Raw genomic sequence first — 23,644 nt, 5'->3', positions numbered from 1 at the left:
CTGTCTTCTTTTGTATGTTATAACTATTGCATCTGAATGTTTTAAAAGTAGAACATGTGTTGCATATGGAATGCGCGTGAGAAGCGGCCAGCGGCGTTGGACCACTATTGGTGCGCTCCCTCGCGAGCCCGATGTGCTAGGCGCTCGTTCGCTCCCTATGCGGGTAGCGTCCGGATCTGACGTCCGGACGCTAGCAAGTCCGTTTTTAGCGAAAGATAGGGCTTTTATTGCTCAATTCACATGTTTATATTCAGAAAATACAGGAGAGCTAAGCCACACATGCCGGCCAGCTCCAAGAGAACATGCATATTTAGCTAGACAATCAGCCTCCCTATTGCATTCCCTACCTTCATATGCAAAACACACACAATCAAAGGATTTTGCCCATTCCTGAATATCCTTGAGGATCATCACATAAGCACAAAGAGGCATTTCATTAATGTTCCTCACAATGTTTAGGCAATCTGATGCCCACTATAATCCTTCGAATACCACAATCTTCAACAAGAGCTAGTGCCTCCAAGCAGGCCATTCCTTCGGTCTGTAGCAGCATCTATTTTGCATTTACCTTGCTCTGGTGCTTTCGAACGCTGAGTTTTTTTTTTGTTTAGATTGAAGTTGGTTCCCTCTCTTAAGCTCCATTGCCCTTACCATTCCAGCTCTTCAATCAGTCGATTGATCATAACCATTATGGAGAAAGGGCTCTGAAAGACTCCCTCGTGAATTGCCTTCCTTCTTGCCTGCCATATTGCCCAACAAGTAACAAGGATTCGTATCCCATCAGCTCGAGGAATATTGTGTAGCACATAAAGGTAACCCATTGCTTTGGGTCAGAGGTACCCAAATGAGCAATTAAATCTGTTACCTCCTCATCCAGCAGAGCCCAAACACATTTGGACATTGTGCGGAAAAGCAAAGAATGTTCCCATGTATCATCATCAGCTCCACAAATTTTATGTAGTTGCCCAACAAGGCGAGTGACGACGATGCCCAACAAGGAACAACAAGCCTATTGTTTCTGTCCCTGTTTTTTTTTTGTAAGGTCTGGTCGAGTTCCAAAAAATTTTCACCTCAAAGTATCACATCGAATCTTGCAGCGCATGCATGGAGTATTAAATATAGACAAAAAAAAACTAATTGCACAGTTTGGTTGGAAATTGCGAGACGAATGTTTTAAGACTAATTAGTCCATGATTAGCCATAAGTGCTACAGTAACTAACATGCGCTAATGATGGATTAATTAGGCTTAATAAATTCGTCTCGCAGTTTCCAGGCGAGCTATGTAATTAGTTTTTTTTATTAGTATCCAAAAACTCCTTCCGACATCCCCGAAATATCTAATATGATATCCAAAAATTTTCATTTCGCGAACTAAACTGTAATGTACGGGCACACGTACACGCGGCATCGCAGGGCACGCGATGTGCGCCGCGCTGCTGATCGAGCAGCACGCCTGAGTCAGCCGGTGATCACGTCAAGTGGCTAAGATTAGAAGGAAGAGAGTAATTGGTTGTTTCCTTTTTTGTTATTTTCCTTTGGCAGTCCTTAAGTTTAGGAAGAGTGGTTGGGCCGGAGGCCATATATTCCTGTAACCGCACATTGAGAGATTAAGCAAGAATCATTCAGTCTAATCTCCTACCTCTTCTCTAAGCCACGAGCCTGGGGGCAAAACCCGGCGAGTGTTGAGCGACGTGGGGGCATAACCCCGCCGTGTTTACCACGGAGCACGGGTACGAGCTCCGTAGTCGAGGCCCGGCGTCCCTGCCGCACACCGCCCTTGACAACCTGGTATCACAGTCTCGTCGATCCTCTCCCACCACATCCAACCAATCCTCCACAGCCGCCGCACAACCAGCCCACCAGCCGCCACCATCTCCTCCTTCCCCGTCCACAGCCACCTCTTCATCGCCAGCCATGGGCGATCAGCCCTCCATTGCCGACGTGATGAAGCTGCTCCAGACACTCACCACCGATATGTCCAAGATGCAAAACGACATGGCGACCATGCAGGAGAAGATCGGCTCTTCCGCCGACTCCAGCGTCCACTCCCACGACCAGCACCCACCGGATCGCCCTCCGCGATTCCAGAAGATGGACTTCCCGCGATTCGACGGCAAGTCCGACCCACTGATCTTCCTGAATCGGTGTGAGTCTTATTTCCGTCAGCAGCGCACCATGCCGGAGGAGAAGGTGTGGATGGCGTCGTACAACCTAGAGGATGTGGCCCAATTGTGGTTCCTCCAACTCCAGGAGGATGAAGGCACGCCGCCGTGGGGGCGCTTCAAGGAGCTCCTCAATCTTCGGTTCGGCCCGGCGCTGCGATCCGCGCCGCTGTTCGAGCTCACGGAGTGCCGACGCACCGTGAAAGTGCATCTAGCCCTTTAGTGAGTTTTGGATGATTGAATGACAACACGATTAAAGGTCTAACATGTTTGCTAAGTGTTAGACAGGAAATTGATTATCTCACAGATACTTGATGAAATTGTATAAAGCCAAAATGATGTATTGTTGTATAAACAATCTAGTTCAAGCACAAGACAACAATGCAAATGGAATTCATGCAAAGGCTTATTTATTGTGAGATTTCAATGATCTATGTGAAAGCAAGCTAGTAAGAATTAATTAATGAGACATGAGGGATTGCATATGGAATGGTCTCATATTTGAAGCTTGCTAAATTGAAATGAAAAAGACAACAATACAAATGAATGGATGATTCAACACAAGATGTGACTTGATGGCTTGAGATGGTGAAGATAGCAAGGAAAGGCTTCGAGGTACTAAGCAAGGGTGAAGGGCAAGCGACGGCTTGGCGGCCGAAGAACCTAGCTAGGGTGAAGAAGGAAGTACTTGCATTTAGTTGAGGTACTAATCAAGCTGCGACGGTCATATTGATGTGGAGGATCAAACCTATATTGAACAAAGCGTTGAAAGTGACTTGATGCATTTGGAGTTATTCATATTTGATGAATGGAATCAAGTCACGTGCTCAAGATGGCTATGCTCAAGTGAAAAGATCAATATCAATATGATTGGCACCCTCACTTGATGAAGATTGGAAAACACGGCTTCGGTTCAAAGAGATCAACTCAAAAGGTTTAATTTCCTTATACTTTTAAATTTGAGTTAATAGGAATGCCGTACTATTAAGAGGGATGCAAGTTTAGGTGGTCTGAGGAAGATAGAGTGCTCAAGCATAATAACTAAATCAATAATGAGACACTCTCGCACTTCACGAGCACATAGAATAATTTTCTGTGACTGTCGGTGTCGGAAGTCCCGACGTAAGCCGGAACTCCCGACAGTCGGAAGTCATGACTCTTGCCGGAAGTGCTGACTCTCAGTCACAGCCTGTGCGGTGACTGTGGACGTCGGAAGTCCCAACGTGTGTCGGAACTCCCGACAGTCGGAAGTCCCGACGTGTGTCGGAAGTCCCGACAGTCAGAAGTCCCGACCCAAGCCAGCAGTCCCAGCATCGTTGGTTCTTCTGACTGCTCGCTGTCTGTGCACGTCGGAAGTCCCGACGTTCGCCGGGAGTTCCGACCGTCGGAAGTCCCGACGTTCGCCGGGAGTTCCGACACTGACCTGACCCAAGCCGGGAGTCCCGGCCTCAGCGGTGTTGGCTGTTTGATTAACTGTGCCCATCGGAAGTCCCGACGTACGTCGGAAGTGATGACCGTCGGAAGTCCCGACGTTTGTCAGAAGTTCCGACACTGACTTGCACACACGGACTTCTGACCTGTTGTGAACAGTGTTTTCTTCATACGTCGGAAGTCCCGGGATCTGCGTCGGAACTTCCGACGTAGATCTGAACGGTTCGATTTTCACTTGGGGTATAAATACCCCTCTCCTCACTTCTAACCGTTGCCCACTCATTTCATTGCGTCAAACACTCGGCCAAAACAGCCCCCAAGCATTCTAGGCTCCCCTCTCTTCACTCCTTTACTTCCAACTTTGATTCCCAAAGGGTTTGAGTGATTGGAGAGTGGATTGAGTGAGAAAAACACTTTGAGCAAGCTTGAGCACTTGATTTCTTCGTCAAGCCGGTTTGATTTGCATTTGTTACTCTTGGGGATTTTCCCCTAGCCGGCTAGGCGTCGCCCAAGCGCTTCCATCTTGTGGAAGAGCCTTGGGAAGTTTGTATTACCCTTGTTTTCTAGTGAAGAAACTCAAGTGACCTTTGTGGTATCCTTGAGTGAGGAAAGGAGGTGGAAAAGACTCCGACCTAAGTGGTCACCTCAACAACGAGGACGTAGGAGCTCCTTTGTGGGGCTGCCGAACCTCGGGATAAATTCTTGTCTCCCGCGTGCTTGTTGTTGTTGTGATTTGCTCGAAATTACATGTATTTGGTTGTCTTCCTCTCTCTAGCTATTCATTAGGGTTTGGGCCTCGATTTACGGAGTGGTGGCTTATCAACGTCAAGAGAGTGACCCAACACCTTACCTTACCACTAGGAAGTGGGTTTGTAAGTTATCGGCATCACAAAGTTCATTTTAGCACTTGTAGTTCATTTCCCGCAGGGGTCGCAAGTGCTGATTGTTTGCGTCGGAAGTTCTGACTCAAACGTCGGGACTTCTGACACGTCGGAACTTCCGACACAAACGTCGGGACTTCCGACATTAACAGACTAGTGCATTTTGATTCAACTCTTTGGTTGCTGCTATTTGGCTCCCTAGTTTTATCTAGTATCTTTTATATACTTTGTGGCTAACTTGTGAGGGGTGGTATTACTCTAATTTGGAGTTTCCATTTTGGAAACTCCTATTACTAATCGTTTCCGCTTTTAAAGGTGTTGATTTTTCAGAAACGCCTATTCACCCCCCCTCTAGGCGGCATCCTAGGTCCTTTCAATTGGTATCAGAGCGAGGTTCTCACCTAAAGCTTCACCGCCGTGAGAAAAGGATGTCGACGCCTATCGAGTTGGAGCCGGTGCTTCTCCAAAATAATGGTTCAAACTTTCTACCTTGGTCAATTCATGTACTCAATGCTTTTAGAGATATTAGTCCTCTTGTTGAGCATATTGTGTTTGCAAGCATACCTCTTCCTATAGTTGATTGGAGCAACTATAAGAATTTATCAAAAGAGGAAGAGATATGCGTGCAACTCAATGCTCATGCTATTAATATCATTTTGAGTACATTGAGTGCAGAGGTTCAAGATGAGGCAATATTCAATGGACAACAACCTCCGGAGAGTGCTCATCTCATTTGGACCAAACTTGTTGAGTTATATGGAAAATCCAAATGCGATGATGCACTTGAGGTCGAGTCAATGGAAAATATGTCCATTATGTCTTCATGCAGCGAAGAAGCCTCACAAGACCTCAAGAGCGCCGAGCCGGAGCAAGAGGTGCAAGCCGAGGCAACCGGACAGCAGACAGTCCGTGATGATGAGGCTCAAGCCCGGTGGCGGCCAAGTGATGAGTCAACCTCAGTATCTCATGATACTCATCACTTGTGTCTCATGGCCAAGAAAAGCAGGAAGAAGGCTAGCAAGAAAGATCAAGCCAAGGAGATAGCACGAGTAGATGATCAAGAAGAGAGTGATGTTGAAATTGAAGATAGCTACACTCTTGATCATCTAAGCAACAAAGACAAGCTCATTCTCATGAAGCTAGTTGAGAAGAATGATGAGCTAGAGGAAGAGAATGAGAAACAAGAGCAATCACTTCAAAATCAAGAAAAGTTTCTCATCTCCAAATTGCAAGAGCTAAAGGCCATAAATGAGAGGTATGAAAAATTATCAATTGAGCATGTTTTAGTTACTAACTCCTCTTCTAGTGTTTCACAACTAGAGAAGGAAAACTTTGAGCTCAAGGCAAAATTAGATGAACTCTCAAGCAAATATAATGTGCTACAAGCAAACTATGTTCATCTCAAGTGCTCTCATGAAGAATTAGTAGAATCAAGCATCATGCTTGAGGTGGCTCATGAGGTTGTGATTACAACGGTAAAATCATCTCAACCTCCCACTCACACACTCACTTGTACACAATCTCAATTGAATATTTCTTGTGCTAATGAGTGTGCTTCTCAAGCAAGCCAATCTTCGATTGAGCAAAAATTTATAGAAAACATAGAGCTCAAAGAAGAGGTGAAAAGATTAAAGAAAGATGTGATTCGATTGAAGGGTAAGGAGAAAGCACAACCTTCTCAAGATAACCGTGATAACATGGTGAAGAAGCTTGAGAAGGGTTCAAACCTTGCTTCCTCCAAAACCCAACAAAAGAATCACATGTCAAGCAAGGCCAACACAACCAAGAGCAAGAAATATGAAAAAAGGATGTGCTATGGTTGTGGATTGTATGGACATGAGTGGGCTACGTGTCCACATAAGAATTGGGCCGACAAGGTTGAAGCCGTCACTCAAAAGGTTTCAATCAAGGAGGCCAAGCAAGTGAAGAGTGATGGACAAAGCGCTTGTCTCATGAGCAAGAAATTGGGGCATCCTACCAAGAAATGCCCTATATATCAAGAGTCAAGAAAGGAAGCCCAAGTTGCAACAAGAAGATGCTATGGATGCAATGAGATGGGCCACAAGGTTGATGGATGTCCATACAAGCAAAACAAGCATAGAGCAAACAAAGGTCGCATATGCTATGCTTGTGGAAGAAAGGGGCATCTAAGCTATGATTGCCCAAAAGGTAACGTCCCTAAGCCGAACACATTTGTTTATGATAATATGCTTAGGAAGACCTCAAATGGAGTTAGCACTAGCAAGGTGATGTGTTCACCACAAACTAGTACTAAGGCCATTTGGGTGCCTAAGCACTTGTTGACTAACCCAAAAGGACCCAACAAGAGTTGGGTACCAAAATGTGCTTAGGTTGATAATGTAGGTACTTGGTGGTGAGATGAAAGCTTCGGGGTGGTTGAGCAAGCAAATTGAAAATATTCACTCAATCTATCAATCAATTCTTATCATAATCTCATATATGGTTGACCCGAAGATAAATCAATGACCATATCGTTTACTTCATCTCTACCATTGGTAACAAGTACCTAAAAACCTTATAGAATAGCCACTTTGTGTTTAGTGCTCAATGGCTCACAAATAAGCATATTTGTGAAATAATTGGAAGTGGCTAATTAGTTTCATTTAATAATTATCATGTTTGCCATGCGATGCTTTTAATGGCTCTCTAGTAGAGCAATGCATTTGTTCAGATGCAGGCATACAAGAAGTACTAGAGCTAAAATGAAGAATCACAAGCAGCGCTTCAATTGTTTCTGTCCTGCATTTACCGAACATGTCCGGTATGGCCAGGACAGAAAGGAAAAGTGTTTATGTTCTTCACATACCGGACGTGTCCGGTATGGTAGGAACTAGAGCACTAATTGGGATGCAATTAAGGTTTGATCCATATGATTTCATATATCCTTAATTTACTCAGAAGCTTGTGATCTATCAAACCTAAGTGGGTTGTGAGTATGTCTCAACAAAATTTAAATATGGCAAATTACTTTGTGTTGGTCAAAATAGAAAATTGACTCCCAAATTCTTAAAAGAATAAAGTGCTTGTTGAAAGTCATTCAAATTACTTGTGGTACTTATTTAGGGGGAGCTCAGTTTCTATTTTGCACCATTGTGGACTAATAAATTTATCTAGCATTATTTGTAGTCCTTTAGATGAAAATTGATTTCATATATGGTATGATTATTTGACAAGTGAGGTCAACATGATGTTGTAATGCCATGTATTATCTCAGTGATGATATTGTGGACTAACAAATTTATCTAGCATTATTCGTAGTCCTTTGGATGAAAATTGATTTCATATATGGTATGATTATTTGACAAGTGAGGTCAACATGATGTTGTCATGCCATGTATTATCTCAATGGTGATATTGTGGGCTCAAGGCAAAGGTATGTAGTTACATACGTGCATTGTAAGTGCATCTAAGGCCCTTTATATGCTAGTGTGTGCATTTGTGTGATATAGGATAGATGTTTTACAAAATCCCTAACTAGCATGTGTAGGTGGTGTGGTTTTTGAAAATCATGTGGTTTTTGGGTCTTTGTGACCTAGTCATGTCATATTGTGATTGTTGCTACCCTTGGTTGATTATTTGCCTAATCACATGTGACATGGTTCTCTCAAGTCTACAAATATCCCTTTGTCCCACTAAAATCTCTCTCAAGTTTTGAAAATCATAAATTTGCCAAATATTCAAAAAAGAGAAAATCAATTCTTGGCTAATTTATGTCCCCTAAGTGAGAATCCTAAGCCTATTTCAATTGATGCAAATATTATGCCTAGGAAGGTTTGTTATGGTACCCTATTGGTTAGTTTTGCAAAAATATTCCGCTATTCATACTAAGGCTATGCCTAAGTATGTTGCGTCTAACATGGGAGGACCCAAACTAGTTTGGGTACCATCGAAAAGTGGATGATCGTTTGTAGGTACCATGGCATTGGAGACTTGATTCAATGGAATTATTATTGTTCATCTTATGTTGAGTCAAGTATTGAAGCCTAGTGCAATTCTATCCCAATGGCAAGTCAAAATTGAGTGAAGTCCATATGCTATCAACATACAAGTGTCATATTCAAGTTGTGGGAATTTATTGATATCTTTGAAGGCCTGCAAATAAGTGGAGTTGAAGCTTGCAAAGATGATCACAAGCTATCAAGGTATATCTCTTGTTGATCAAAGTTTATTTGGGTGCATATGAGTTAATTGAATTGGATATATATGCATATGTTGCTTGCTATGAGATGTTTGAATGGATTAAATGCTTAAGTAATCAAGTTTGAAATTGGCTTGATTGGATATGTTCATAAGATTTCTTCTAGTAAGTGGTTTGAATGAACATATGTCTTGTGAGAGTATTCAAACAAGTTGATTTCAAGTTTGGTTCAATTTGGAGAAAAATAGCTCAATTATTCAAATCTGTCCAATATTGAAAATCTGAGCTAGCAGTGATCATAGACCTGTTTAAGTAATCAAATCTATTTGTATTGGCTTGAAATTTGATCTGCATGCTCTACACTTATGGTATTAGTTGCTGTGCAAATTTCATGAGATTTGGATAAGTGATACTTCGGATTTGGAGTAGATCTTGTCAGCTATAGTGCAGCAGTTTTCAGCATGTAGCAGTGTGGAAAGATGTGAAATCTGGTAGCAATATAGAAGTCAAAAGAATCTCAAATTTTTACAGCTACTAGAAGACTTAGTGTGTCACATCTTCACCAAATTTCATGGTTTTTGGATATGTAATTTGGGAGATATGATTTATTCTTTGAAGAGTACAGAATCTGCCAGGAAAGTGACAATTATTGGATTGATCAAAAGTCACTTAGATTCAAAGGTCCTCAAATTAGAATCATATCTATAAGTGATTGAGGTACCTATGTTTTGGTTTTGGTTTGAGATAGAAGCATGACAAATGATGAGTACAACACAATATGTTTGAAGAGTGTATCTAGTACACATTTGGTACTCAAGCTAGAGATCAAGACCAAGATCAAGATGAAGATGGAGTTTAAATTCTAGTGATAATTGGAGATCTTTTGATAGAAAGAAAAGGACTTAAACAAGTAGAAAGAAAAGGACTTAAAGAATGATTCAAAGTTATTCATCAAATTAAGTCCAAAAATATGGATCAATCAAACAAAATCTTTCAAGTGGATCAAGTGATTTTCTTTCAAGTTATTTCAAGTGAGTATCAAGGATGGTTCTTTGGAGAGATGTCACTTCGCTCTAGGCTTGGATGGCTAAAATCGAAGTGGTAATCTAAAGGGACATTTGAGGTACTTGGTTCAAGAAAATCAGGATATTGGTCTAGAACGCAAGCAACACCCAAAAGAGAACAAGTCATGAATTTTTGAGTGATATCATGAAATTTCAAGTGGTATTACAAGTGGTGCATCTTTTAGTTCTCTCAAGCAAGCAATGATCAAAGAAGAAGCAAGCCAACCACAACAAGAAGAGTGCACTTGATCATTAGTGATTCTCAATTCATATGGGTGAAGAATAGGAATTCAAAGAATTGGTATCTATTGGTCTTCACCAAGCTTATAATTGGACTTCATGATGCTATTGGAGAAATGAATTGAAATCTATATGACTATCTTCCTCTCCAACATAGCAAAGGTATCATTGTATTGTGCATGATCATTTTCATCCCTTACTAGTATGCGGTTAGTGCATATAGTACATGCTTATAAGATCATGCATTACTAATGAAAATTTTTAGATTCATAGACTACCACTATTGCTTGAATGATTATATGATCTAGTGGTTAGTGTATGAGTTTGTTCATGAGCTAGTGAACCCATGTACTTGATCTATTTTGAATTGCAAATAAGTGACAAGTACAACCTCTTTAAGATGACAAAGGGGGAGAGGTTAATACAAAGGGGGAGAGATTAGTACTAAGTTTGAACCTTAAGCACCCTTTGTGCTTTGTGTGACCCTTTTTGGCGATAGATGACAAAGGGGGAGAAATATGATTAAAGCTTAAGGAGGAGAGAGATGAAAGCTTAAGGGGGAGAGATATGTTTAGAGCTTCAGGAGTGCAACCTTGTGTCTAGCTATGAAAGGAGGAGAGTAGCTATGACAAGGGAAGAGATATGACTTGAGAAATCTTTGTGATGAGTGCTATGTGTGTGATATATATGATGTATTTACCTTCATAAGGACCATGCATGGTTTAGAGTGACTTTGTATGGTGTGATGCTTTCTGTTTAGTCTTGTGTGAAATATCATGTCATATGCATCACGGTTTTTAATTTTGACACACACTTGCACCCCACGGATCAATGATTTAAGGGGGTCTCCTATGTGTTTTAGTATGTGCAAATTGACATTTGAGGTCAGTTATGAATTCAATTCATATTGCACACATTAAGGGGGAGCCTCTCATAAATCATTGAATCCAAAAGCCTAATTGTTTATATCTTTTTGTAAGCTTTAATCGGGTTGTCATCAATCACCAAAAAGGGGGAGATTGAAAGTGCATCTAGCCCTTTAGTGAGTTTTGGATGATTGAATGACAACACGATTAAAGGTCTAACATGTTTGCTAAGTGTTAGACAGGAAATTGATTATCTCACAGATACTTGATGAAATTGTATAAAGCCAAAATGATGTATTGTTGTATAAACAATCTAGTTCAAGCACAAGACAACAATGCAAATGGAATTCATGCAAAGGCTTATTTATTGTGAGATTTCAATGATCTATGTGAAAGCAAGCTAGTAAGAATTAATTAATGAGACATGAGGGATTGCATATGGAATGGTCTCATATTTGAAGCTTGCTAAATTGAAATGAAAAAGACAACAATACAAATGAATGGATGATTCAACACAAGATGTGACTTGATGGCTTGAGATGGTGAAGATAGCAAGGAAAGGCTTCGAGGTACTAAGCAAGGGTGAAGGGCAAGCGACGGCTTGGCGGCCGAAGAACCTAGCTAGGGTGAAGAAGGAAGTACTTGCATTTAGTTGAGGTACTAATCAAGCTGCGACGGTCATATTGATGTGGAGGATCAAACCTATATTGAACAAAGCGTTGAAAGTGACTTGATGCATTTGGAGTTATTCATATTTGATGAATGGAATCAAGTCACGTGCTCAAGATGGCTATGCTCAAGTGAAAAGATCAATATCAATATGATTGGCACCCTCACTTGATGAAGATTGGAAAACACGGCTTCGGTTCAAAGAGATCAACTCAAAAGGTTTAATTTCCTTATACTTTTAAATTTGAGTTAATAGGAATGCCGTACTATTAAGAGGGATGCAAGTTTAGGTGGTCTGAGGAAGATAGAGTGCTCAAGCATAATAACTAAATCAATAATGAGACACTCTCGCACTTCACGAGCACATAGAATAATTTTCTGTGACTGTCGGTGTCGGAAGTCCCGACGTAAGCCGGAACTCCCGACAGTCGGAAGTCATGACTCTTGCCGGAAGTGCTGACTCTCAGTCACAGCCTGTGCGGTGACTGTGGACGTCGGAAGTCCCAACGTGTGTCGGAACTCCCGACAGTCGGAAGTCCCGACGTGTGTCGGAAGTCCCGACAGTCAGAAGTCCCGACCCAAGCCAGCAGTCCCAGCATCGTTGGTTCTTCTGACTGCTCGCTGTCTGTGCACGTCGGAAGTCCCGACGTTCGCCGGGAGTTCCGACCGTCGGAAGTCCCGACGTTCGCCGGGAGTTCCGACACTGACCTGACCCAAGCCGGGAGTCCCGGCCTCAGCGGTGTTGGCTGTTTGATTAACTGTGCCCGTCGGAAGTCCCGACGTACGTCGGAAGTGATGACCGTCGGAAGTCCCGACGTTTGTCAGAAGTTCCGACACTGACTTGCACACACGGACTTCTGACCTGTTGTGAACAGTGTTTTCTTCATACGTCGGAAGTCCCGGGATCTGCGTCGGAACTTCCGACGTAGATCTGAACGGTTCGATTTTCACTTGGGGTATAAATACCCCTCTCCTCACTTCTAACCGTTGCCCACTCATTTCATTGCGTCAAACACTCGGCCAAAACAGCCCCCAAGCATTCTAGGCTCCCCTCTCTTCACTCCTTTACTTCCAACTTTGATTCCCAAAGGGTTTGAGTGATTGGAGAGTGGATTGAGTGAGAAAAACACTTTGAGCAAGCTTGAGCACTTGATTTCTTCGTCAAGCCGGTTTGATTTGCATTTGTTACTCTTGGGGATTTTCCCCTAGCCGGCTAGGCGTCGCCCAAGCGCTTCCATCTTGTGGAAGAGCCTTGGGAAGTTTGTATTACCCTTGTTTTCTAGTGAAGAAACTCAAGTGACCTTTGTGGTATCCTTGAGTGAGGAAAGGAGGTGGAAAAGACTCCGACCTAAGTGGTCACCTCAACAACGAGGACGTAGGAGCTCCTTTGTGGGGCTGCCGAACCTCGGGATAAATTCTTGTCTCCCGCGTGCTTGTTGTTGTTGTGATTTGCTCGAAATTACATGTATTTGGTTGTCTTCCTCTCTCTAGCTATTCATTAGGGTTTGGGCCTCGATTTACGGAGTGGTGGCTTATCAACGTCAAGAGAGTGACCCAACACCTTACCTTACCACTAGGAAGTGGGTTTGTAAGTTATCGGCATCACAAAGTTCATTTTAGCACTTGTAGTTCATTTCCCGCAGGGGTCGCAAGTGCTGATTGTTTGCGTCGGAAGTTCTGACTCAAACGTCGGGACTTCTGACACGTCGGAACTTCCGACACAAACGTCGGGACTTCCGACATTAACAGACTAGTGCATTTTGATTCAACTCTTTGGTTGCTGCTATTTGGCTCCCTAGTTTTATCTAGTATCTTTTATATACTTTGTGGCTAACTTGTGAGGGGTGGTATTACTCTAATTTGGAGTTTCCATTTTGGAAACTCCTATTACTAATCGTTTCCGCTTTTAAAGGTGTTGATTTTTCAGAAACGCCTATTCACCCCCCCTCTAGGCGGCATCCTAGGTCCTTTCACACCGGATCGGTGGAGGAATACTCCAACCGTTTCCAGGCTCTTCTTCCGCGGGCTGGTCGACTGGAGGAAAGCCAGCGTGTACAGCTGTACACCGGAGGTTTGCTGCCTCCGCTGAGCCATCGGGTGCGCATCCACGCGCCGGAAACCTTGGCCGCGGCCATGAGTCTGGCCAGGACGTTGGAGCTGATCGAACTGGACCGGCTCAGCCAACTGCCTCCTCGGGCGGCTCCACGGGCGATCCTGCCAGCCCCGCCTCCACGACCAGTGCTGCCAGCGGGCGCCGCGCCCCCTCCGCAAGTGCTCCCGGTGCCGGCCCTCCCAGCGCCACAGCAGCAGCTGGCCCTTCCGCGCGCCCCCACCCCGCGGCGCGGCTGGGCCATCCGAGCGGCTCTCCACAAAGGAACAAGCGGAGCGACGTCGCCTTGGCCTGTGTTACAACTGTAACGAGCCATACTCACGAGGGCACAATCGGGTGTGCCGCCGCACCTTCTACATTGACAGCATCGAGTTGGAGGACGCGGCTCCGGCGGCCGCCGATGCCGACCTCGCTGCACCGCTGTTCTCCCTTCGCGCAGTGGCTGGTATGCCCATTTGTGACTCCATGTAGGTGCGCGTGACAGTGGGCGCGGTGACGCTCACTGCCCTGCTGGACACCGGCTCCACGCACAACTTCATCGCAGAGGCGGCTGCAGCGCGCACAGGGCTCGCCGTCTAGTCCAGCCCGCGCCTCACCGCCACCGTGGCCAATGGCGAACGCATCGCATGCCCGGGCGTCCTCCGTCAGGCCTCGATCGCCATTGCTGGCGAGAACTTCTGCGTCGACCTCTACGTGATGCCGCTCGCCGGCTACGACGTCGTCCTCGGCACCCAGTGGATGGTCACGCTGGGCAAGATGGTGTGGGACTTGACCACGCGCACCGTGGCCTTTACGCGCCATGGCCGCACTATCTGCTGGGAGGACGTGGCCGCACAGCGAGCACCGCGCCTCTCCAACATCACGGCGCCGGCAGCCTTGCTGGAGGAGCTGCTGACCGCGTTCGGCGGCCTCTTCGCCGAGCCCACCGGGCTACCACCGCCACGTGCACGTGACCACAGCATCGTCCTCAAGACGGGCGCGCTGCCGGTGGCCGTCCGGCCGTACAGGTACCCAGCGGCCCACAAGGATGAATTGGAGCGGCAATGCGCCGCGATGATCGAGCAGGGCATCGTGCGCGCGCAGCGATTCCGCGTTCTCGTCCCCGGTCCTCCTCGTCAAGAAACCGGACGGGTCGTGGCGTTTCTGCGTCGACTACCGGCGCTCAACGCGCTCACCGTCAAGGACGCGTTCCCCATCCCCGTCGTCGACGAGCTGCTGGACGAGCTCCATGGGGCGTGCTTCTTCACCAAGCTCGATCTGCGTTCAGGGTATCACCAAGTCCGCATGCGTCCGGCTGACATACACAAGACGGCGTTCAGGACTCATGACGGCCTGTACGAGTTCTTGGTCATGGCGTTCGGGCTGTGCAACGCCCCCGCTACGTTCCAAGCTTTGATGAATGACATCCTTCGGCCCTTCCTCCGCCGCTTTGTGCTTGTGTTTTTTGATGACATTCTGATTTACAGTCGTACATGGGCGGATCACCTACGCCACCTGCGCGCCGTCTTCGGGGCGCTCTAGCAGCACCAGCTCTTCGTGAAGCGCTCCAAATGCGCGTTCGCGGCGTCTTCCGTCGCGTACCTTGGCCACGTGGTGTCGGCCGCGGGCGTCGCCATGGATCCGACAAAGGTGCAGGCTGTGCGGGACTGGCAGCAGCCACGATCCGCGCGCGCCGTGCGCGGCTTCCTGGGACTTGCCGGGTACTACCGGAAGTTCGTGCACAACTACGGCACCATCGCCGCGCCTCTCACCGCCCTGCTCAAGAAGGACGGGTTCGCTTGGTCGCCCGACGCGGCTGCTGCGTTCACCGCGCTAAAGGCGGCGGTCACCTCGGCCCCGGTGCTCGCCATGCCGGACTTCTCCAAGACATTCGTCGTCGAGTGCGACGCGTCCTCGCATGGCTTCGGGGCGGTGCTGGTCCAGGATAGCCACCCGATGGCCTTCTTCAGCCGGCCTGTGGCTCCCCGGCACCGAGCTCTCGCGGCGTACGAGCGCGAACTAATCGGCCTCGTCCAGGGCGTGCGCCACTGGAGGCCCTACCTTTGGGGGCGGCGCTTCGAGGTCAAGACAGATCATTACAGCCTCAAGTACTTGTTGGATCAGAGGCTGTCCACGATCCCGCAACACCATTGGGTCGGGAAACTCCTCGGCTTCGACTTCACTGTTGAGTACAAGCCGGGGCATACAAATGCCGTGGCAGACGCCCTGTCGCGCCGCGATACTCCGGAGGAGGGCTCGGTGATGCTGCTGTCCGGACCGCGCTTCGACTTCCTCGACCGCCTTCGCCAAGCTCATGCCTCCGACCCGGAGCTGGTTGCCCTACAGGACGCCATCAGCCGCGGCTCCAAGTCGCAGCCCTGGGCCTTCACCGACGGGCTGGTCCACTACGGCGGACGGCTGTACCTGCCGCCTGACTCACCGCTGCTGCAGGAGGTGCTGTGGGCGGTCCATGAGGAGGGCCATGAGGGCGTCCAGCGCACGCTGCACCGACTCCGCCGCGACTTCCACTTCCCTAACATGAAACGTGTGGTGCAGGACCTTGTTCGTGCGTGTACAGTGTGCCAGCGCAACAAGCCGGAACATCTCCACCCGGCCGGATTGCTGTTGCCACTACCAGGGCCACAGGGTGTTTGGTCGGACATCGCCATGGACTTCGTCGAGGCGCTGCCGCGCGTACGGGGCAAGTCAGTCATCTTGACGGTGGTGGACCGTTTCAGCAAGTACGCGCACTTTATACCCCTGGCGCGCCCGTACTCGGCGGAGACTGTGGCCCAGTCCTTCTTCTCCGAAATCGTTCGGCTGCACGGCATTCCGCAGTCCATCGTCTCCGACCGCGACTCCGTGTTCACCTCCAATTTCTGGGACGAGCTGATGCGCTTGAGTGGCACCAAGCTGCGGATGACGATGGCTTTCCACCCGCAGTCGGATGGGCAATCGGAGTCCGCTAACAAAGTCATCATCATGTACCTTCGATGCTTGACAGGTGATCGTCCACGCGACTGGCTACGCTGGCTTCCATGGGCGGAGTACGTCTTCAACACCGCCTTCCAGTCGTCGTTGCGCGACACGCTGTTCCGCGTCGTCTACGGTCGCGATCCACCATCCCTGCGCACCTACGCGCATGGTGACTCCAGGGTGCCGGCGGTGGCCCGCACGCTGGAGGAACGCACGGAGTTCCTGGAGGACATTCGGCACCGGCTCGAGCAGGCCCAGGCCATACAGAAGCGCCACTACGACCATCTCCACCGCGAGGTCACCTACCAGGCAGGCGACTGGGTCCTGCTTCAACTTCGTCAGCGGCCTACTGCATCCATGCCCCAAGCATCGGCTGGAAAGCTCAAGCCTCGCTTCTACGGGCCATACCGCGTCGTCGAGCTCATCAACGACGTCGCAGTCCGCCTGGCCCTGCCTCCCCAAGCTCGCCTCCACGATGTCTTCCACGTTGGGCTGCTCAAGAAATTCCATGGCAACCCACCGCAGGAACCACCAGCCCTCCCTCCTGTTCGCCATGGCGCGATCGTTCCAGAGCCGGAGCGGGCTGTCAAGTCACGCTTGGCGCGCGGAGTGCGCCAGGTCCTCGTTCAGTGGAAGGGGGCGTCGCCAGCTTCAGCAACCTGGGAGGATGTCGACTCGCTCCGCACCCGATATCCCCAATTTCAGCTCGAGGACGAGCTGCCTCTCGAGGAGGGGAGAGATGTAATGTACGGGCACACGTACACGCAGCATCGCAGGGCACGCGATGTGCGCCGCGCTGCTGATCGAGCAGCACGCCTGAGTCAGCCGGTGATCACGTCAAGTGGCTAAGATTAGAAGGAAGAGAGTAATTGGTTGTTTCCTTTTTTGTTATTTTCCTTTGGCAGTCCTTAAGTTTAGGAAGAGTGGTTGGGCCGGAGGCCATATATTCCTGTAACCACACATTGAGAGATTAAGCAAGAATCATTCAGTCTAATCTCCTACCTCTTCTCTAAGCCACGAGCCTGGGGGCAAAACCCGGCGAGTGTTGAGCGACGTGGGGGCATAACCCCGTCGTGCTTACCACGGAGCGCGGGTACGAGCTCCGTAGTCGAGGCCCGGCGTCCCTGCCGTCCCTGCCGCACACCGCCCTTGACATAAACACAAACACAGCCTAAGTTGCTCAGCGCCAGCACCAGCGGTCACCCACCACTATCGTTCAGGATTAAAGAACCACACCACTATCGTTCAGGATTAAAGAACCACTGAAGCAGGCCACACGTAGAAAATTGCTCGTCACATTCAGGAACAGGCCACACGCACACGTACAAATGCTCGTCATGTTCAGGTTCAGATGCAGAGTAGTACAGGGCAGTTGAAACGCCGATGCCCGAAACGCCGATGCCCGCTTCGCTTCGCTGAAAAAACAAGTTCGATTTACTGTAAGAGAAAAATATTGTTTTAGTTGGAAAAACAAGACGAATTATGACAGAAATAAACTCTTGCTTGCGCTCTCTGATCTGATGAATAGACGCTAACGATGACTAATCGTGTCATGTCATTTTATTACCAACGTGTCCGTGATAATTGAATTGGACGCAAAGCTGAAAGCCTGAAACATGTTTCATCTCGAATCTCTGATCGATCAATCCGCAAACGGTGAACAGACCCCTACTAGAACGTACAGTAGCGACCTGCGGTTGGCGGACGGACCATCGTCATGGGCGCGCGCACGGACGGCGTGCGGTCAGTCAGTCGTCGACGTAGATGACGGCGCAGTCATCGGCGGAGGGGTTGTGCGCGCAGAAGGGCTCGAGCGGGTCGCCGGGGGCCTCGGCGATGCGGCTCCGGAGGTCGGCCCTGGCCTGGCTCACCTCCTCCACCTCGTCCCACGCCACGCAGCACCCCTCGTCGTCCTGGCCGCGCTCCCCGCACGCCTCCATCGCCTCCGCAATCTTCCGCTCCACCAGCGCCGCCTCCCTCCCCACCGTCCCCCTGTACCGCCGCCTCGCCGCTGCCGCCATCACCAGTCGCCTCGCCTGCTGTTGCCGCTGCTGGTGGTGATGGCGCCACGGGTGGACGGAGGACGGCGATCGGCGCAAGCCGGCTCCGGCTCCCGCGGGGACATTGCCTGATTGGCAGCGGTAAGATTTGTCTGATGAGTTGGGAGGACTAATCGAGGAAAACGCAGAGCCACTTCTTCTGAGTTCACAAAATGCATTTGGCTTCTTTAACTCGTACATACAGTCATGCTTATCCTTTCGGACTAATATTTTCTTTCACGATTCGAGAAAAGCTGGAAATGTTTTTCTTGGAAAACAATGGAAATGATAAAAAAACGGAAAGCATACTTCTAACAGTGTATTAGGTTTTGGCCAAACATGCGTTATTTTATTTACAAGCATGTCACATGTATGCTCTAAAGGCAGATATACGCTTCTTCAGATAACATGAGATGCATGGACAACAAATCTTCCTCTTCCTTTGAATGATCGAATGCATCAGCATTTTCAGCAACAAGAAGGTTTATAGATTAAGATTTTAGCAGCCACTGGTTTCCCACATTCAATCTTTGGACGATGCCATGTTTCAGAGTCACTTAATTTTTGATACAGATCAACCTAAACTGAACCAACAAATCAGATTGGCGTGCATGACAGGTGGCCATCCAGAAACCTGCAACGTTGCTACGTTGGCATTAGCTACAACAAGAACCTTGTTGCCACGCTTCCTTGGCAACAATTGCCAATTGGAGTGATAAATACAAAAGGTACATGACAAGTCATCATGACAGGCTCGACGTGCCGCTGTCCATGGCGTCCAAATTCAACTCTTCATCTGAGTCTATCACTTCTTCGAAATCATAGAACGGATGGGCCTGCATATATAGGAACAACAACAACAACAAAGCCTGTCAGTCCCAAGCCGCCTGCATATATAGGAAAACAAAAGAAAAAAGATACTCGAGTCAGTTGATTTGTTCCCCCCCACTCCAGATTGATTGTTTCCATATGTCTCACATCACAAAATCAAGTAGTCCTGAGTATATTATTGAGGATTGAGTCACATACCGCAGGTCGAGGCTTTACAGCTTCAAAGCTATGGAAAACAGGAGTAGCAAAATCAGGTGGATTAAGGACAATATATGCTCCACGATTGTTGTGTCGCTCCTCTGAAGCCTATACCAGGTCCAGAAACAAAGAGTTAACACCACATTATCACCATAATATGCGAAGGAGGCAGAACTTATATATTAGTCACAAAGTTTTAGAAGTTGTTTGAAGGGCGGGCCTGGTGCAAGCGGTAGAGTCTTACCGCCTGTGACCGGAAGGTCCCGGGTTCGAGTCGCGGTCTCCTCGCATTGCACAGGCGAGGGTAAGGCTTGCCACTAACACCCTTCCCCAGACCCCGCACAGAGCGGGAGCTGGTATGCCCTTTTTAAAGTTTTAGAAGTTGAATAAATCTCTCACAGAACAACAAAAACCAAGGGATTCGATATCGAAGATGAACAGCAAAAAAATTATCACCTGAAATTGTGGGTAGTCTGGTGCACTGAAGAGAGTAATTAGTTTCCCACATTCTACTTCATGATCAATTGTAAATCCATTATCCATTCCTAAGAGATCATGTCGCTTGTCTCTTGCGTCTGGACCTTCATGTGACCTGATGATTAGCTTTGTTGAATGAAAAGATGAAGTAAGCATGTGAACTTAAAATAAATATAGTTCTACCATGATGCTAACTTTCAAATACTATGGAACTAAATGCTCAACGGGCTACAAGACAAAACATACCAACTGACCAAGTTCAAAGATATATCATTGAACACTAATACAGAACTACAGAAGAAATTAGAATCATGTAATTCAATTCAATAAGTATTATCTCACATTCACTGCATCCACATATTAGGTGACATCTATACCAACACACCAATTTTCAAAAAGACAAACACTGGATGGTACTGCATGCTTGTCGCTTGAAGCTACTAAGAAGTTCTATATAATCCTCAACTAACCAACCACACATTTCAATCAATTGGATATTCTAAAAATAATTTTAAGATGAAATTTAGAATAATTTTAAAATTATAGCTCTGTAATCCAAACAACCAAAACACTTTCTTAAGATGAAATTTAGAATAATTTTAAAATTCACACAGTAATATAAAATGCAAGCATTTAGGTACTAAAACAGGCACAAACAGGCACCCTAACACTTCATTATCACTAGGCATTAGTTGTTAAGTAAGAAATAACTCTACGGATCAAACAATTTGAAACATAACAGAAAAAGTAATAAATGAAACAAAACAAACCTTCAAATGATTTGTCCGCAGAAACTGCTGAGTGATATCAGGACCCCAAAGCAATCCGATGCCTCGTTCTTTATTTGGAGAAAGACCCATCTGCAAGGAAGGGTCAGACCAGAGCACATCCCCAGGTATCAAATTTGAGCCTTCCCAAGGAGGGTCAAGAACAGTCCTCCTTGCTTTCAATAACTCATCCAAGGATCCAAGTTTCATGTAAGTGGGATCAACAGTGGAATCCGCTTTGTGTTTGTGACCCTTCTTTCCCTTTTTTGATCTCTTTAACGGCACTACAATCGTTCCACGGAAGACACCTCCGTGTGCAGTGTACACGCATCCTGCTATTATTGTCGCTAGAGGAAGGTCCTCAAAACATCTTAAAAACTTCCGATAAACTTGAGGGCCATGATCTTTGTATTTAGTCATTACCTCCTTCTCGAAACCATATACTGACGTGCAGTACTTGGACTCGTGGTTTCCCCGAAGAAGGAACACACAATTTGGGAGTAGCACCTGAAAGAAAACAAGAACCACAAATTAGCAACCATTTATGTCGTTACACTGTTTGGTTGTTAAACTGAAAGTTTTTATGCTTGTGCGAGTTAACACCAACTGTCTAAATATATAACATCATTGATATTTCAGCCATTGAATGTTGAGGAAACGAGAACAAGTACCCAAAAAATAAATAATGTGTGATCATGACTCACAATTCTATGTTGATTTCATTTAGTTGCATATTGTGCAAAATGAGCAAACTTATAACTGTTAATAAATCCGATCCAAACAAAGGGGAGACATCATTATTCGTTAGAGTCAGCACTGCCATGAAAACAACTCAGCCAGTTTGCATTACCTATGGAAAATCTATTAACTGTCTAGCTATCTATTGTTATATAAGTCCAATCCAAACAAAGGGGAGACATCATTGTTCATTAACTCAGCCAGTTTGCATTACCTGTGGAAAATCTATTAACTGCCTTTGCTATCAATCAATCTACGCCCATAAATCTAGCAGATCCAACAAAACAAAATGGAATCCAAATATACTTGTGTGAGTTAATAACAGTCAAATGTCTAAATATATATCACATCATTGATATTTCAGCCGTTGAATGCCGAGGAAACGATAACAAGTACTCCCAAAAATAAAATAACGTGTGGATCATGACTCATAATTTCTATGTTGATTTCAATTAGTTGCATATCTCGCACAATGATGAAACTTATAATAACTGTTATTAAGTCCAATCCAAACAAAGGGGAGACACCAATATTAGTTAACTGAGCCAGTTTGCACTACCTATGGAAAATCTATTAACTGCATAGCTATGTATCAATCTATTCCCATAAATCTCGCAGATCCAACAAAACAAAATGAAATCGAGATACGCATGAAGCTTAACAGCGAGTTGGAAAATCCGCAGCAGAATTCACCTTCCAGGCGAGGAGCAGGAGGAAGGTCTCGAGGCCCCAGGCGCCGCGGTCGACGTAGTCGCCGTTGAAGACGAAGATGCGGTCCTCGGACGGGAAGCCGGCGTCGCGGAGCAGGAAGATGACGTCGTGGAGCTGGCCGTGGACGTCCCCGACGACGACGACGGCCTGGCCGGGGCGCGGGTCGACGCGGACGAGGTTGGGCTCGCGGTGCAGGATGGCGGCGGCGGCCAGGACCAGACGCTGGACCAGCGCGGACGGGAGCACCACCGGGAGGCGGTCCGCGGGGAGGTGCCGCGAGCACCAGTCCAGCGTGGATTCCAGCCCCGCCACCCAGTCCCGCGTCAGCGCGCCGCCCTCGGGCCACTCGACCACCGGTGGGGCCGGGGAGGGATCCGCCGTCGCCGCGGCGGCGGCGGCGATGGCGTCGGGCTGCGGCATGGCATGGGCCGGGGCTGGAGAGGGATCCGTCGCCGCGGCAGCGGCGGCGACGGCGACGGCGTCGGGCTGCGACATGGCATGAGCCAGGCTGGATGCGGTGGGGTTCTGTGATTTTGGGTTTCCTTGTGCGAAGTCGCGGGTGGGTGGTTCGTGTTGTCTTGGGGGGAAACGAGACGAAGGGAGACTGGGAGTGGGACAGGGTTCGCCGTCGTCCCAGTCGGCGGCGGCTTTTGCGCCCTCGACCTCGACCCCTGACGCGGCTGCTGGCTCCAGTTGGCTCTCGCAGCTGCGGGGTCGCGAGTCCCCACGGTGTGGAGGTGGAGCTGACACGGCTGCGAAAGGGAAACGTGGCCAGCGGAGAACAAAAAGAGGTCGTGTGGCCACGGGGAACGTGCGCTCGCTCGCTCTGCGTGCGTGAACAAAAATATTGGGCTCTGAGCCTCGGACAGACTCCTGGCAAGATCGTGCAGTGCAGATCACCAGGATGGGACGGGAGAGAACAGATGGCAAGGGTCAAGTCAAACAGCGGCCGGTTGAATTCTGGTACAAAAAGTTCGGTGGTGCTGATTTATTGTAAAAAAAAAAATACTATAACATAACTAATAAGTTTTGATTGAAACCAACGAGCGAACCGGACCTTATGTGATGAGCTTCGGTTTCAAGCAAAACCGTGCCACACCTTGGCAGGCTTAAGTTTAATTGATGTAGAAAACCGTTCGGAGAAACATCATGGTGATATATGAAGATTGGACAATATTTAGAAGAATATTAAAGCATGACTTAGCTTTAGACAGAACATCTGGTCGGTGGCGTATGGCGTTATCTAGTCGGCGTTGATGAAATTGCTCGGCCCCCAAGCTTTCCGAACTATCGTCATGGCGGCGGTCGCTGTTGTCATGACGCTGTTCTTCGCGGTGATCATCAT

At 47.4% G+C, this 23,644-nt stretch overlaps 2 protein-coding genes across 3 annotated transcripts; both read right to left on the bottom strand.

Annotated features, from left to right (window-relative positions):
- Window positions 1-18,140: 18,140 nt before the first annotated feature.
- Window positions 18,141-23,092, bottom strand: LOC136476805 (serine/threonine-protein phosphatase 7-like). 2 transcript variants are annotated; one of them, XM_066474760.1, is made up of 6 exons: window positions 22,282-23,092; window positions 20,854-21,357; window positions 20,063-20,209; window positions 19,851-19,969; window positions 19,607-19,714; window positions 18,141-19,413 (listed from the first exon to the last, which is right to left on the bottom strand). In XM_066474760.1, the coding sequence occupies exons 1-5, from the start codon at window positions 22,792-22,794 to the stop codon at window positions 19,621-19,623; spliced, it is 1,377 nt and encodes a 458-aa protein (XP_066330857.1). In that variant the 5' UTR covers window positions 22,795-23,092; the 3' UTR covers window positions 18,141-19,413; window positions 19,607-19,620. The 2 variants fall into 2 exon arrangements, with proteins under 2 accessions (XP_066330857.1, XP_066330858.1); XM_066474761.1 differs by lacking the exon at window positions 19,851-19,969 and having other exon boundaries at window positions 22,282-23,079.
- On the bottom strand, window positions 18,287-18,778 carry LOC136476806 (calvin cycle protein CP12-3, chloroplastic-like). The gene has a single exon (XM_066474763.1). The coding sequence runs from the start codon at window positions 18,776-18,778 to the stop codon at window positions 18,287-18,289; it is 492 nt and encodes a 163-aa protein (XP_066330860.1).
- Window positions 23,093-23,644: the final 552 nt, after the last annotated feature.

Source organism: Miscanthus floridulus, chromosome 8, assembly GCF_019320115.1.
Source record: "Miscanthus floridulus cultivar M001 chromosome 8, ASM1932011v1, whole genome shotgun sequence".
Lineage (NCBI taxonomy): Eukaryota > Viridiplantae > Streptophyta > Magnoliopsida > Poales > Poaceae > Miscanthus > Miscanthus floridulus.
The sequence above is the reverse complement of the archived record's forward strand: the minus strand, read 5'-3'. Positions and strand labels throughout refer to the sequence as shown.

Coding starts and splice junctions, on each gene's coding strand:
- LOC136476806 (XM_066474763.1), bottom strand. CDS start 18,778: ATGTACGAGTTAAAGAAGCCAAATGCATTTTGTGAACTCAGAAGAAGT.
- LOC136476805 (XM_066474760.1), bottom strand. CDS start 22,794: ATGTCGCAGCCCGACGCCGTCGCCGTCGCCGCCGCTGCCGCGGCGACG. Junction 19,970..20,062: donor CAGACTACCCACAATTTCAG/GTGATAATTTTT, acceptor AACTTTAAAAAG/GGCATACCAGCTCCCGCTCT. Junction 19,715..19,850: donor GGACCTTCCGGTCACAGGCG/GTAAGACTCTAC, acceptor GACCTGGTATAG/GCTTCAGAGGAGCGACACAA.